At 40.5% G+C, this 17,075-nt stretch overlaps 1 protein-coding gene across 1 annotated transcript in view; it reads right to left on the minus strand.

The window, feature by feature from the left end:
* LOC111157364 (cadherin 8) overlaps positions 1 to 17,075 on the minus strand; it is a 448,629-nt gene that overhangs the window by 214,595 nt on the left and 216,959 nt on the right. Inside the window, exons 6-7 of the mRNA XM_022518712.1 lie at positions 15,266 to 15,453; positions 11,617 to 11,870 (exon numbers count right to left, since the gene is read on the minus strand). Of these exons, the coding sequence (XP_022374420.1) occupies positions 11,617 to 11,870; positions 15,266 to 15,453 (442 nt within the window). The remainder of the gene's footprint in view (positions 1 to 11,616; positions 11,871 to 15,265; positions 15,454 to 17,075) is intronic.

The raw sequence follows: 17,075 nt of genomic DNA on the forward strand, positions 1-17,075 counted from the left end.
ACCCGTATAAATTGTCCTGACTCTCAATGTCCATGGTTGCAAAATGTAGATAATACACATTTTTCCCCCAACCATAAAGTTAGTGAGATATTAAGTATCATATCCTGACCATAGTATATGACATTGAATGTCACATAGCTATGAGGATAGTGGTATTTGACTAAATAGTTTCCAATTTTGGTCAAAATTGTTTACTGTAAAAAACAAAAGAATTGTTTATGGAAAACATGCACACCCAAGGAATACTAAGAGTAGTGCGTAACTAGACCAAAACAGGTATTTTTTTCATGTCATAAAGTTATCTATGCATTGAAAATTTCATTGGACATTCAGTAAATCTAGGTTCATTTAGTACATGCTAAGGACTTACAGTAAACCCTAGCAATTAAGGGCTGGAAATGCATTTATACTGAAATACCTTGTTTACATATCTGATTTATAATACTAATACAAGCACACCATTCCAGTGGTCAAGCAGATGCAATTCTCTCTAGTAGGACAAAAGTATTTCTCGTCAAAATTACTCACCCCTAAACACAATGCCTGCCTACATGGTCTAACATAGTCTTGTACACGTAAGCAAGTGCAAAGTCCAATATCATGTACCTGATGTTTAATAAAGGTGATCCAGACAGGTTTCCTCTTTCTCCAGTGAGCAGATCTCTCATACTTCACCACCCTCTGGATCCTGTTCCCTTTCCATACCTGTTATCTCCAATTTCACACCCTTGGCTTTGGAAGGACATTTAGGTCTTCTGCTGTCTTCTGCAGTATTAAATATATTTCCCATAGCTGTTACCCATCTTAAGGACTTTCATAAATCTTATTTACTGTGGAGCCATACACCTCAGCAGACCATCCCCAAACTTGATTGGCATCCCGAGGCACATTTGGAAGGCACTTCAACTTGAACGGTTTCACTCCCCAGCAAACTGGCTCCAGACACATAGCATAAAGCTAATAAACTTTTGATAGATGGATGGAGATGGGTATTTCTCCATTTTTAACATCTTCTCTTCTCAAATATGCAATATTATGTTTTCCTCTGTAACATGAAGTCAAATCTGATTGTCCTTTATCAAAAGCAAGGTTGTATAATACCTTGTGTCAAATTAGAATGTAGAAATATAAGGAGAAATAAAGCCTCGGTTGAAATGACTCCCATAAATATTTGAACATCAGATAAGGATGTCAATCTCCCTTTGTTGGGATGCAAAATAGAGGATTTATTTTGCCGTATAACAATGTTAGATAACACTGCTCAGCCTACACGAGCATCTTTGTTTCTCTCAGAATATAAACATTACTATCAAATTTTATTCCCTAGAGGAGACAAAGACTTCACCAATCAGAAAACAAACACAAAAACAAACAAAAAAACAGAAACTTTTAAAGGTAAGATCAGAATTTTCCTTTAATTTTAGCTATTTTTATGACTCTAGATCACTTGTTTTAAATTATTTTATAACAAAGCCTCCGCCTTTGGCTCAGGTCATGGTCTCAGGGTCCTGGGATAGAGCTCCACATCGGGCTCTGTGCTTAGCAGGGAGCCTGCTTCCCTTCCTCTCTCTCTGCCTGCCTCTCTGCCTACTTGCGATCTCTGTCTGTCAAATAAATACATAAAATCTTAAAAGGGGGGGGCACCTGCGTGGCTCAGTGGGTTAAAATATTTTATAACATATTTTATAAATTCATGCAGCTTCATGGTTTTGGATAACTACGGCCATACTACACGGAGAGCATCTCAGCGCTCCTATCTGACCCTTCGGTGTCTGTATGTCAAAATGCAGAACAAGTATCTACTTGCCTAAAGGAAGATACTGTAGTGTGGTGCCAACACGGGTTTGGGAACTGCATGGCTAGCATGATGAATTTAGTCAAATTACTTCCCTAATAAAGAGGCTCTGAGCTCTGATCCATGACTGACATGAAGACATGCTGTGCAGATCTTCCTCCGAGGAAGGATGCCTGAGCTGTGTGGGGAGGGGTCAGCAGGAAGCCTTCAGCTATCCACTCCTTCCAATCTGAGAGTCTATGCTCTAGAGTTTATCTGGAGATTAAGCAAGCAGAGGGATAAAGGTCCTTTTGGCCTGAGGCAGGACTCCTCTGATGACCAACATTCATTCCAGAGAGACCCACTGGGTTGGGCCAAGCTTTTGCAGGAACTGTATGCTGTTCGACGTCTCCCCCTGCTCATCCTGCTTTTTGTCCCCTTCCATTTATGGGGGCTGATCCCTAACAAACACCCTGTACTTCAGACTCCCATCTACTCCCAGGGAAAACAGACTGTAACAATTTGGTAAGTGCAATAGAATATGTGTAATCCACAGAGTTACTGTCATGAAGTATAAATGAGATAACCTGTGGAGGGCACTATATTAAAATACTAAATAGGTGGGGTGCCTGGGTGGCTCAGTGGGTTAAGCCTCTGCCTTTGGCTCAGATCATGATCCCAGGGTCCTGGGATCGAGCCCTGCATTGGGCTCTCTGCTCAGGGGGAAGACTGCTTCCCTTCCCCTCTCTCTCTGCCTGCCTCTCTGCCTACTTGTGATCTCTCTCTCTGTCTAGTAAATAAATAAAATCTTAAAATAAAATAAAATACTAAATAGGCACAAATGAAAATCCAGACATTATTTCCAGTATCACTCGTTGAATAGCGAGTCTTACAATGGAGAATACATGTCAGAGTGTGTGGAACATACTACGTACAGCAGGTCTCCTCCAAGTGAATTTCTACTTCATGCCATTTTATATTTTTAGATACAGAAATACTGCTACTCAGAGAATTTACCAAGACCTCCAAATGCAGAGACCAGGGTTTGGCTAAGGCAGTCACCAGCCTGTATTCTAGAAACCCTGTATTATTGTAATCATTAATGAGGTCTGGAGAATGGAGGAAAAAATGGCGTTTCATAATAAACTCATGCAAGAAACAAGTAAATTCCTCACTTCAAGCAGGTAAAGCATGACGGCATTTTTCAGGATGCCCTTTCATAGCCTGTAGGGTAGTTAGGAGGATGGGCCCCAAAGCTACACGAAACAAAACCAGACTTTTCTGGCAGACTCAACGTAAGTATATTCTGCCGTGGGTCCCATGGGGACCAATGTCCCAGGGGCTCTCAGGAAAGCTTGGGAGAAACCGCTTTCCATCACATACAGCTGGAGTGTTATCCAAAGAATTTCTTTGACTGCTACAGATTTAAAAAATGTTTATTATTATTATTTTTTAATCTTTAGGTAGTTTCTGAGACAACATAAGATCCCAGAATGATATGGGAGCTAACTATTCAAATTACAGATGGAAATCCAGACCCCGATCCATCTAGGGTAGCGGTTGGCAAATGTTTTTGTCAAGTAAATATCTTAGGCTCGGCAGGCCGTACACCCCCTGTCCCTGCTACTCGACTCTGCAGTTGTAGGACATAAAAAGAATGAGGATGGTTGTGTTCCAGTAAAACTTCATTTAAAGAAAGGTGGTAGGCCAGGTTTGGCGCACAGGCTATATAGTTTAATGGCCCCTGGCCTAAGGTAATAGAGTCAAAGTATTTGTCAAAGTCATGAGTCTCCCTTAAGTGGGTCCTACAGAAAGAAAAAAAAAAAGGAGGGGAAGGGGGAGGTAGACTCATGCAGTAACAAAAGAGCTGCATATCCTGTTCAACATAGAGGAATAAGGCTTGCGATCCTTGCGATGCTCAACACGTTATCGTCTAGAGCACCGACCAGCATCCTCCCTTACACTCCAGACGCTCTGCAAAACCACACAAAGTTCCACGATGGAAAGCGCAGCTTACGTTTTCTCTTTCTTATAAAGTGCGACGCACTTTAGCAAATTAACATTCCTGTGCAAAGAAAACAGTCCTAGTGCAAAGAAAGTGGAGTTCGACTTGACCTGGCCACAATATCTTTAATCCCAATCGTGTCCCTGCGAACACAAGGAGATGCTGCTCTTGGAGAAAGGCAGTGTGTATCTGTTTTTCAAAGTTAACAGGCATAAATGCACTTTTATGTTATAAAAAATATTTTTGCTAAACATTGGTTTGCAGCCTCTATATGGAAAATTTATAGGAAGATGCAATTTGGAGCCAACCGCATGTGGAGATGCTGTTTAGAGCCACTTATAATGAAATAAACCCCTTAGTTATGAATCAGTTATTATATTTCACTGAACTCCAACTGTTTCTTTCTTACTGCTTAATTTCATTCTGGCTTTTGTTATTATGCCTAAAGAAACCATTTTAACATTTTCTCGCATGCACTTTTAGTATCAAAAATTCCATCTACAAGTTTTCAGCTTTTTGCCTCTAATTGCTCCACTGGTTGCTCTAACTGCTTTAATAAATAATATTATCTGGTTCTGCTAGTCCCAGGATTCTAAGATCCCTGTGTCACATATTATTTATTATTCCTCTGAGGAGAAAAAGGAGCCCTTTCCTACCCAAAGCATTTCTTTAGAAAAACAGAGAAAGAGAGGATGAGAGAAAAAAATTATATACACATAGTCCCCTCTCCAAATTAATATTTGGTCTCCACACTGTGGGATATTTCCACCTTAGCATCATTGAGTATCTATGGCTGCTTCTGTTCAAATTCATTATGAAACTAGGGAACTTCTTCCTCAGTGTGACCCTCAAGTTCCATAATCTATCTTTATTTATCATTTTTAGAGAGCACGTATCTAATTAGATAAATGTGAAGGGCTTGGGTTTTCCATGGCTATGCAGCCATCCTCCCTACTGTAGAATAAGGTCCACGAGGGCAGAGGCTTTGTCTTTACAGAAATTCCCTAGGAAAACCCGAGTTATGCTGATACCACTTGTACAACAAAATAAATAAATCCTTTAACACACATGCACACATGAAAAAATAATGAATTAATAGCTATCTGACTGAATGTATGATTTCACTGATACATTAACTACTGGTGGTTGAATGAGCAAGTACAGTGAGTTTTTTGGAACAATGACTTGAAGACTTGGTGCCTCTGAACTGGAAGACAATCAAACTTGTATCTGGCTAAAAGTGTGCAGAAACTAAGTGACCAAGTTTTAATGATTTTTTAAAAGGACTCAGTCCTTGCACCAGATCTTTGCACATTGGTGATAAGAATGCAAAGAAGTGCAGCCCCTGTGGAAAACAGTATGGGAGTTCCTACAAAATTATTTAAAATCGAATCACCATATGACCCAGCAATCTTACTTCTGGGTATTTATCCAAAACAATCAAAACCAGGATTTGAAGATAGATTAGCACTCCTATTTCACTGTAACACTCTTTACATCAGCCAAGATGTGGAAACAATGTAAATGACCATCGACAGATGAATGAATAAGGAAAATATGGCCTATAGATAGAATAAAATACTATTCAGCCTTAAAAAGAAGGAATTTCTATGCTGCACCACAACAGATATGAACTTGGAGAGTGAAATAAGCCAGTCACAGAAGGACAAGTACCACATGATTCTACATACAGGAGATAATCTAAAATAGTCAAATTCATAAAAGCACAGAACAGTGGTTGCCAGGGGCTGGGGGCAGGTGGAAATGGGGAGTCACTAATCATTGGGTGTAAAGTTTCAGTTACACAGATGGATTAAGTTCTAGAAAGGTACTGTACAACACTGTGCCTAGAGTTAATGAGAGATACTATAGTATGCACCTAAAAATCTGTTAAAGGGTAGAGCTGGTGTTAAGTGTTCTTATCATCAAAAAATAATGCGAATGATAAATAAAATTAAATTAAAACAGACAAAAACTAAGTCCTAACCAAAATACAGGAGTTACTACAAGACTGAGGAGTCCATCAATACACAGTCTACACTCTAAATTAATGCGAGGTTCTCAACAGTGTGGAATATTCCCACTTTTGCATCACTGGACATCAGGAATGTAAGGAGAGTGTTGTCAGGAAAAGAGCTCATTAACAGCAAGCCAGGTAACTGCAGTGAATTGTAAAAATGCCCAAGTTCAAATAGGAAGAACAAAATGCAATCTCTTATGTTGAGTGGGCACTTACATTCAGGAGAGGAATTAGGACAACAGAGCATTGTGGCTACCACGGTCATGTGTCCGTCTACTCTGCCTGCTGAATGGCCATCACCCCGACTTTTATTTTAAGCAGCTCATGCTCTGAAAGAAATAGGAAGCAACTGCCCCAAAACCACCCATCACATATCATCTCAACACCATGGAAACACCAAAAACACACTTGAAATAAATGTATTAAAAGGGGGGGGGGGAATGAGCCACAGCAGGTTAACAGGAAGGCATTGGATGATATTTTAACACTTAGGTTATGCTGCAAATTTTTACCTTACCTATAAACAGTTAACTGCATATAAAAGCATTTCAAAGTGTCTGTCACGAAGGATGGGCTCAGTCAACATGAATTGTTATCATCCCACCCCTCATGCAAAATACCAGAACAAGCAAAGCATGCATAGATAGGGTAGCAATGGTAAGAAGAAATTTAGGTTTAAATCCTGGCCCTGCACCCCCTACTCTATGACCACACACAGGGAACTCAACCTTTTAGAGCCTCAGCTCTTTCTCCGGAAACTAAAATCATACAGACTACTTCACTGCAATCTTTATGAGAAATAAGTGAAATGATACATAATAGGAACTTAGCACAATGTCTGATCTGATTTATGCTATTGTTAGAAGATACTTTCTTCTTTTACCTCCTTAATCACAATTGGCTTTACAGCCAATAGTAACAAAACCCATACAAAGGGGTTGGACTGTGGAGCAAGGAGCATTTGCATCCATCCTCTGGTGAATTCCACAGACCTGGGATATTTTCTTCCCTTGTGGGTATGCATCCCAAATGGAATGAGGCCATTTAGAGAATGAGTAGTCTATGATTTCAGTTAAAACTGGTCCTGCTGGGGTGCCTGGGTGGCTCAGTGGGTTAAAGCCTCTGACTTGGGCTCAGGTCATGATCCCAGGGTCCTGGGATGGAGCCCCGCATTGGGCTCTCTGCTCAGCAGGGAGCCTGCTTCCCCCTCTCTCTCTGTCTGCCTCTCCGCCTACTTGTGATCTGTCTGTCAAATAAATAAATAAAATCTTTTTAAAAAACCCCAAAACTGGTCCTGCTAAGCTGTTCCAAAAAGCAGAGACATAGCTGAAGTCCCTGAGAATGCGGGGAAAGAAAGTGTGGCAGAGGGACAGCAGATAAGACATCGTGCCGTCAGAAAAACCTAGGTACGCATCACAGTTCCACTCTTGATTATTCGTGTGCTACCCAGCAACTTAGGTTTTTTATCCATAGTTTCCTCATCTGTTAAGTTGAGGAAATCAGTATGTTATCCTATAGGAGAGGAGTTAGGGAATGAAATGAGTACATTCAGCACACTTGCTGCATACTGACCACCGACTAGGAACAATATTCATAACAGCAGCAGGGGCAGATTACACTAACTGAGGTTAATTAAACTGTTTAGCCAGTAACTGTTATAGGAGAAACAGATAATGCTACACAGCCAGCAACCTTCAGGAGAAGAATCTCTGTTAAAATAAGCACTGGTTTTTCATTTGCATTTACAATATACATTGATGGTGGTTTTATTAAATGGCAATGCTAATAGCTACTACATTTTTTAATTTGATAACTTATTTTATTTCATTAACCCTGTGAGGGACATGATATTATCCCAAAATACAGAAGAAGAGACCGAGTCTCAGAGAAGTCCAGAGACCAGCTACTGGAGGAAGTAGCAATAACAGGATTCAAATTTTAGTCTGCATAAGTTTAAAGCATAACATCTTTTAAATACTTTACCCCACATTATTCGATGTTACTGAGATACATATAGCATTGAAAAGAAGTAGCAAATTTTTTTTTTAAAGATTTTTTTTATTTGACAGAGATCACAAGTAGGCAGAGAGGCAGGCAGAGAGAGGGGAGGAAGCAGGCTCCCCCCTGAGCAGAAAGCCTGATGCGGGGCTCGATCCCAGGACCCCGGGATCATGACCTGAGCCGAAGGTAGAGGCTTAACCCACTGAGCCACCCAGGCACCCCAAAAAGTAGCAAATGTTTGATTAATGTTCCTGGAAGGGAGAAGGTGAGACTCCCTATGTCATTGTCTATTTTCTCCTGAAAGGAAATATACACAAAGATTAACATACAGATGGAGGTATAGGTAAAGTTATAGGTATAGATATAGGTTTAAGTATAAGAATTTTAAAATACATGCTATTTCCAGCGCGACGATATGCTCTCAAAAGTTGAGCCTTATGGGAAGTTGATCAACCAATAAAGGACTGCATATTTTAACACAGCAAATGCCACAATAAATGCCTATTTCTTGCTAGATGGTAAAGTGAACATTCCCCTAAAAGATGGGTGCATTCTTGTCAGCATATGACATACAACAGTTCTAAAGAGACAATAATGCACAGCTATTTGTTACTCGGTAATTCCCTGAATATCCGTGTTCTCTAGTTCTGTTTAAAAAGGTTAAACGGCTCTAAATCTGTCTGCTAGACTCATAAGGAACCATGCATTGCTCTGGCTAGTCAGGAAATTTAATTTTCTAATCAAATTAACCAATTGTGCAAAGAAAGATGAAAGCTGCTCTCTATAACCCAATGAAGTGGGGTTGTGGGAGGCGTCGGGGGGTGGGCAACAAATGCAGAAAAGCAGAACAGGTGCTGAAACACACAGTTCATGATTCTTACGTTCTCATCCCATGCAGCCAATCCCCCTGCATTCAGACCTCTGTGGGACTTGCCTTCTGAGTGGCATGCACATCAGAACCCTACAGTGAAATGCTGTGAAACAGTATTCACCCCTCTTTGGGGGGGGCGGGGCCACAGATGCCGAGGAACGAGTGCTTGCTTGGAATCTATCAGAGGCACAGACACGTCCGTGTCATCAGATGCTCTTTTATCTCTCCATCTCTCCCGGTAACACAGCCTTAAATCCCCTTTAGGTTTGCCTGAAAACAAAACATTCTTAAGCTGGGCAGTAGTTGCTAAGCAGCTTCAAGCTTCCTCTACAGCCTTTCAAAGCAGTGGTAAGAACTTGGGGCACTTGGGTGGCTCTGTCAGATGAGTGTCCGACTCTTGATTTTGGCTCAGGTCATGATCTCAGGGTCTTGAGGGGGAGCCCTTCGTCAGGCTCCCAGCTGGGCATGGAGCATACTTGAGACTCTCTCTCTCCCTCTGCACCTCCCCACCTCCCTCTCTAAAACAATAAACTAATTTCAAAGCAGTAGTAATAACAAAAATAACAACAGTAATAATAACAACAATTAATGACGATGCAATCATCACTGGATTCCCTGGGTACTGGAAACAGTATCAGCAAATCTCCATGTTTGCATCAGTAAATGGATAGATAACAAAATGTGCAAAAGTATGTCAGCGACCAAAACCCTGGATTTTTAACCAGTTCTGTAAGTCCAGGTTGCCGTCACTAGGGCATGACAAGTTCCTGAGACCTCATCTCTAGCTGATTTAGACCAGGTCCCTGCATTGGAAGTCTGTTTCCAGGGCCACTATGAATACCATGTTTGGAGTATATGTGAGATTATCCCAATATCTGAAGCCCCCTCTCCCCAAGTGCCCCTAGCTTAGCATATTCCTGAGCCCTTCTTGTGTCCCTTGCTGAAGAGAGTAAAACTCTTGTCAAATTCACTGTTAAAACTGGCCCTGTCATTCAGCTGAACCCATCTTACTCACTGCCTCTGTTCTGTCTCATGCTTGGAGATGCGAGGAAAGTGGCAATTGTTTCTGTCTGTGTTCTTTCAGAGAAAACGCAGTAACATAAAACAGGACAGAGTCATTATTCAACAGATATCATTGCCCGTATTTATAGATCTGCATTTCAAACTAGAGCCATTTCATAACCTCAACATGTAGTCAGAAAATGGATGACCGTGTCCATCTAGTCTTCTGGATACTTACTGACCTTGTCTTCAACACTTGGCTCTTTGAGAGACAGAGTTCTCTTGGGCAAATATGGGCATTCTGTGTGGCTAAGGCTTGCTGAACCTCTTTATAACTGAGAATGGACAACTGACCATTTTTCAAAACCCCTAAGTGAGATTTTTATCTTCTTAGAGATTGTGCTCCTTTCAGGGAAACTTTTTTTTTTTTAAAGATTTTATTTATTTATTTGGCAGACAGAGATCACAAGTAGGCAGAGAGGCAGGCAGAGAGAGAGGGGGGAAGCAGGCTCCCTGCTGAGCAGAGAACCCGATGCGGGGCTCAATCCCAGGACCCTGAGATCATGACCTGAGCTGAAGGCAGAGGCTTAACCCACTGAGCCACCCAGGCGCCCTGAGGGAAACTTTTTTTTTTTTTTTTTTTAGTACACTTTTGGGATATACTCTACATTATCCTGGGGTTTGAAGTGGCTTGTATTAAAACCAGTTTTTCTGGATCTGAAAAGAACCATTTTTTGCCCTAACTAAAATTACCGGGGGCACTGCCTTTTCTGTGGGTTTCACTTCCTGTCTCACAGTTTCAGCACCCTTATGAGTAACGGGAATTTAGTACATAAAAAGGAAGTGAATAAACAGAACTTCCAGAAAGTTCACATGGCCGGAGTTTCCTTGATTAGAGTATTCGGAAGTATATCCCTTCAATACATTGGGATGAACGGACAACTAATTCACAAATGAAGAATGGATAATTCTTCAAAACTGTATTCCTCCCTCTCTCTGTCTCTCTCTCTCCCTCCTGACAAGCATTTCTAAGACAATATTTGAAATCCACACTCAAACACATCATTAGCCAACACTTCACCCTTGGAGACCAGTGTACAGGTTATAGATTTTCGTGTTCTTTCAGAAGAAAGCTATTTAGCTTGAGCGCTTGTACTGTCATTTGGATGACTGGCACAAGAGAAAAGATGTACACAGTTCAAAGGAAGAAAAAAAAAAAACCCAGAGCTGAGCTCACTTCTTAAAAAGGCAGAAAAACTTTAATAAAGGATTATTTCATCTTGGGAAAAAATTCTGAGCAAGGAAAGTATAAACAAAAGGATTTTTTTTTTTAATGGCAGAGAAAGATTTTGTCCAAAAGGTACCAATCCAGATATGCTGACCTATCAGAAATGTCCATGAAGTGATAAGAAAATAATTTCAAAGTCAAACACCAAACACAGAAATAAAATAGGGGCCTCTTAATGCACTGAGACAGTTGTCTCATGCCCCTAAAATTCTTATATATAATTCACTTAACTGTCAAAAAAGAAAGAAGACAAACCAGCAATACTTGCCCAACGCTAGGAAAAAAACCCAAATACACAATCAAGCAGAGAAAATATAGAAGATTCACTCAGATGCACTGCAGAACATATGCAATTTTGCATTTTTCAGTGAGTTCTCTGAAAGCTGCAATAACTTCGTTCACCTTGATATTCCTGACTCTGGGTACTCTACGTAGCTTCGGGTGGGCATGTGTGAACAGGCGTCCCTATGTGCACATGCATGCACATGCGCACACACACATTGCGTGTGTGTGTGTGTACACACACCAGAATTCCTCAGTCACGTGAGCATACTACCAAAGGCAACAACACAGAATGTACACATAACTGCATTGAGTACTGATGTGCTTGTCATTTATGACAATGTAGCCTGTATGCCTTTTAAAAAAGAAATACCTGATAGGACTGGCGGTGATATCAGGGTCACGAGCAGTCACTTGCCCAATCACGGAGTTCAGAGCAGCATTTTCATGAACTTCAAGGAGGTACGTAGGCGAAGAGAAGACAGGAGGCTCGTCAGCATCCTCAACAACGATTTTGACTGTTGCCGTGTCTTTAAAGGGCCCCCTGCCACTGAAACGTGGGTCAATGTGGACATTGGCTGCCTCTACCTTCAGAGTATAGGATTTTTTGGTCTCAAAGTCCAGAGGCTGTTAAGAAATGACAAAGATGAATGTTTCTCACTAATGACCACAGCAGCAAGAACAAATGAGTCTAATGCTGATGGATGATAGTTATGTACATTTAAGCCCATTTGTGAGCCTTAATGGGATCACTCTCCATTCCCTCAGACTCAACCTGTAAATTTTACAGGCATTTATTGATATCTGTTTATTATACAAGCTCAGTGAATCTAATCGCCTATTGTTTTGTTTTGTTTTGCTCATTTCACTTGGAATTCACAAAATATTCACAGTCATGAATTGTGCCATCAAAATTTCACTTCAGAGTCATAATAAAATTTTACTAGCGGTGGCATGACCCGCATACCAATCAGCCAGTTAATCGGGCCTCTGCTGGTCGGAGATAAGGCGGCATCGAACACAATCTCTATCTGAGAAGAATATTTTATCATTTCTGCAACAGTGTGTGAAATGTAAAGAACTAGAAATAATCATTGTTTAGTCCAAGGAGACATTATAAAGCATAATTTAGCACTAATCCCAACAAAGAGTGTTTTCTTATTTCACTTCCAAAAGCACCGCTGCTCTACTGATCATGGGGCTGAGCTGAGGTTGATTAGTTTTTAGGGTATTCTTAGAAGGTCTCTATTGTACATTCTGGGCTACGAAGTAGGTGAGCATATAAGGGAATATGTATGCAGATGCATGTTTATCTGTGTTTATATTTAGAAGAAGGAAGGGTGAAAGCCGTATATATAGATAACTAGGTCTGGCTGTGCTTCCACCAACCACTTGAAAGCCATTTGGAATTACTTCATTGCACCATTACTGACGATATTTCTGACATATTAATATGTCATTCCTTAAGAGCCCCTGAGACTCCAGCTAATGATCTAGGTAAAGAGAGGTAGGGAGAAAAAAAGCAGGTCCCCTGAACACTCAGAAGCCCATCTGTATCAGAATCCTTACAGTGCAATTCTTGGCAACTCATAATACGTCAGCTTTCAAGAATAAACATCTGTCAAGGTTCAGAGAGACAATTCAGGTGTGCGCTGCAAATCTTCATAAGAAACAGAACTTTAAATCTGCAATGCAGATTTAAAAAAATAAAAATAAACTGCAGGACAAGCTGACATTAGTGGACTCTTCCAGAACCCCTGTACAAGCTTAAATATGTATTCTTTTCTTAAAATTTGGGGTTGATTTTTCTACTTGAATTCAGTTCTAATGGGACTTGGCTTTTGGGGGAAATGTTTTCTAGTAAACAAGGCAGATATTCACTTCCCTGTCTCTTCTGAAATTACCAGGCACATGCACCTATGAATAGAGGATTCAACATCAGCATTTTCTTAATTTGCCAATCACCCCTGCTGTAACAATTTTGTAATTTCGAATTCTTCACTAACACTGTTAAGTATAGCAGATTACGTTCTGTTTATGTCTTAGCTCCACATAATAACAACGTATACAAACACATCCTGGTGTCCTTGGGATTTTATAAGACAAAAAAGAAGATCCATGAATTGTAGAAATACGACTCCCTACACATTGTTCTCTACAGTAAAATACATGGTTTTTTTGGTGTCAAAATGTGTAGTATATAGCTCCGTGTTTATGAATAACAGTGAATAAAACTACAACACACGGCTAATTGCTTCAGTTTATAAAAGCACCTTATGGTAGCAAAGGATGGCAGTTAATAATAACAATAAAAATGACATTAGGAATCATTAGCCAAGGAAAATGTGGCTCTGGGTTATTCAATAATTGACTCAAGTATAATTATACTGTACTCTATTTTAAACATGAGTTTTTAAATACTTTGTAACTCTTAACCTAAACTCAAGCCAGGTAGAAAGCTAGTGTTGCTCTGCACAGAGTTAAAATAAATGCAGCCATTTTTTTCCCCTCAAAATTAATTTAAACAATTGATTTTGTATATAAAAGCATATCCAGAAAACTCCAGGTTCCCATTGTCACCATGTCTCCAAGGGGGGATTCTGAGGACATGAGCACTGGAAGCAGATTCCTATGTCACATGACAGAGAGAATTAGACAGTAAGCTTCACATGAATGTAATGCTGAGCAAAATGGACAAAGAACTGTTGGCTCCCAACAGTGTGCTCGGCCATCTATCTTCTTAGTCATGAGCCAACATATTTAACCGAAATTAATTTGTACTATTTTGTGAAAAAGACATGAAGAACAATATTGAAAAAAAAAATACTCATGATGAGGACAAAAGGGTATTTTCCTTGCAAATGCCAATGCCCACAAAACAATGAAATGCATTCTACAATTTTTTATGAATGCAAATGTCATGATGATAGATAAATACGGAAAATACTGTACAAAATTTTTCACATCTATCACAAAAGAAATGGCTGCTGGCAAAAGTAGATGCAAATTGCGGTACATTATCTGTACTATTCATGGAGATAGTTCTTTCTCCAATGGTAGTTCCACTCGCAGGAGCAAAGCAAAGATGAGCTTCCTTTACCATAATGCTTGGGACTTTTGATGCATGGTGTTGAATACCCAAAGGGAGCAGGGTTGGCCTCACCTTTCTAGTGCTGGAGCTGGCCAGAATGACTAAGGTGGACTGCTTTGTCTGTCTTTGAGTTCTCCTGAAAGCAGAGTCTGCAATAAAGACTCAGGAATCTGCAATATATTTTGTGGAAATATTCCATGAAACTGAAGTGCAGAAATGGAGAGAGCTCTACAGAGAAGGATTAAAAGCCACTGAATTTACCACCTCTGTGGCCAATTGAATCTTCTTCCTACTGGGAATCCTCTTAAGAACCATAGAAAATATGCCTCAGAATAATGTCTCCAAAGAATAAGAACTGCTGGGCACTGGGGTGGCTCAGTTGGTAAAGCGTCTGCCTTCACCTCAGGTCATGATCTCAGGGTCCTGGGATCGAGCCCCACATCAGGCTCTCTACTCAATGGGGAGTCTGCCTCTCCCACTCCCTCTGCCCCTCCCCACTGCTTGTGCTCTCTGTCTCTCTTGCTCACTTTCTCTCTCTCTCTCAAATAAATAAATAAAATCTTAAAAAAAAAAAAAAAAAGAATGAGAAGTGCCTACCAATCTACGTCCTTCATGGCTTGAGGTTTACCTTCTGAGTGTTGACTTCCCTTTTGTGACTGGAGTGCTCTAGAAAGGAACTGAGCAAATTCCTTCAGCTTAGGGAAGAACACTGGGGCATCGATGAGAGAGATATGATGGGGGATACACGAAGCTCCCTACACCATGGTGACTGGCTGGCATGGCTTTAGCTGAAACAGGAAGTGGGGCCGAGGGTATGAGGTACAAAAAGGGCTCTACTTTTTCACAGCTAAAGAGGTCCACCCAACTCCTATAAACTTCAAAACTCAAGTTTCAAAGAGGTATCTGGAAGATGAACAAACCCTTAGCTTACCTTTCTTAGTCTTATAATGCCATCCTGGGCCTGGGCATCAGAAGTGATTTCAAAGAGTGCTGTTCCGTCTCCATCGATGATGTCATAGGATGACTGCGCATTTTCACCAATATCCTGATCATTGGCCTTCACCCTCCCTATGGCAGTGCCAAGAACCACATCTTCTGGTACTGAGAAGTGATACAGACCTTAGAAAAAAGAGAGAAACACTGAGCATGGCACTAATTCCATTCATTTAGTAACCTAACCCATTTAGCAAATATTTATTGGGTACTTTCTTTGTTCTGAAATTAGGAACACAGTGATGGAAGACAAAAGTATCCCTTTTGCTGCAAAATGCACAATCCTTTCCATGAGTCAGAGACAAAGAGATCCCAGAAGAAGAAGTGATCTCTTTTCGAGACTCTTCTGAGATATGAAACTTACTCAACCATATGTTTACCAAATGTATATTTAGAGCAGAGTTATATCAGGATATTAGTGAGTCTACGTCAATATTCTTTCCAATTTGCTGTATAATCACACTGGCTGCCCGTGGGTATACTCATTGTTGCCCAACATAAAATATGAAGCTAATTTCAGCACAGAAAGATGCAATGTGTAACACACTGAAAGTCACTTTTGAAGTCACCTTTCTATTTACAGACTTGTAGCCCATTTTTGATAAAATCCAATTACTAAACTTCTGCTGTGCCCGGCAGCAAGCTGTTCAGACACATAAAACAGCCCTCCTGTTACTAAAGTCCTCATTGCTCTGAAGACCAGAAATCCTTACCTCCAAAACTCTCTAGGCAAAATACAATTACAGTGTACGTTTATTCTCCCACGGGGCCAGTAAAATGTGTCTAATTAGTGGTAATCGTCCGATCTTTACTCAAATCGCTTTCGTGTGTGTATTGGTGTCACTCATTTCATTGGCGGAGGGAAGCAACCATAACCCCTGGTCATTACCACTTTCGTACACACTTGCCTTACATCTAACTTCCAGCTCCCGCATTTCTTTGCCTGAGGCTTTTCTCTGGCCTTCAGAACCCATTTTACCCACTGCCTGTCAGGCCAGAACTACCAGAAAATTAATGCCCTCACGGAAGCGGCCCTCAAAGACTCACACCACTTATGATATAAAATCCCAGGCTCCTCCCCTCTCTGGTAGGTAGGGTAACATCAAGCTATTTCTTCTACTTTGTTTATTTTCAGTGTTTCAGAGCTTCCTGGATAAAGCTCCAGACCCGCACAGTCATAGCTGGCTTGATAATGTACTTATTGGCTCTCTATCCTCTCTCACACATCCTCACTCTCCTACTGGTGATTCCTGGGATCATCTCCAAGATAAACTACTTAATAATCAAATTCTTGTCTCAGTGCCTGTTTCTGGGGAACCAAAACTCAAGACAACCAGGAAGTTTTAGTCCCATTGCAACCAAAACAAGGAGGAAAAAGATAAATATTCGATAAGCTATAAACCAAAAGGAAAAATTAAATCTGGAGAACATTACCTAATTCTAGTCAGAACTCAATCACTGAGTCCCTTGGACAAACAAAGTCTCATTTTACCCGATCTAACCAGATTATTTCAGAGGATGGGTAAGGTTTTCCTCAGCAGTAACACACTTTTATTGAATGATGAAATAAAAATGTCTCTTAGAATCATGAAATCATGGGACTGGGGAACGAAAATGTTTTCCAAATAGTTTCACCGTAAGGTCGCCCTGAAAATCTACACGTCAAATACGAGTCTCCCAATTCTCTAAGAATCAGTATAATGATTCTATTTTCTTCAAACGTTATATACCAGGTAAGGTTTTCGATG

This window comes from Enhydra lutris, unplaced genomic scaffold (genome assembly GCF_002288905.1).
Source record: "Enhydra lutris kenyoni isolate GAN:26980312 unplaced genomic scaffold, ASM228890v2 scaffoldscaffold54, whole genome shotgun sequence".
In the NCBI taxonomy this organism is placed as follows: Eukaryota; Metazoa; Chordata; class Mammalia; order Carnivora; family Mustelidae; genus Enhydra; species Enhydra lutris.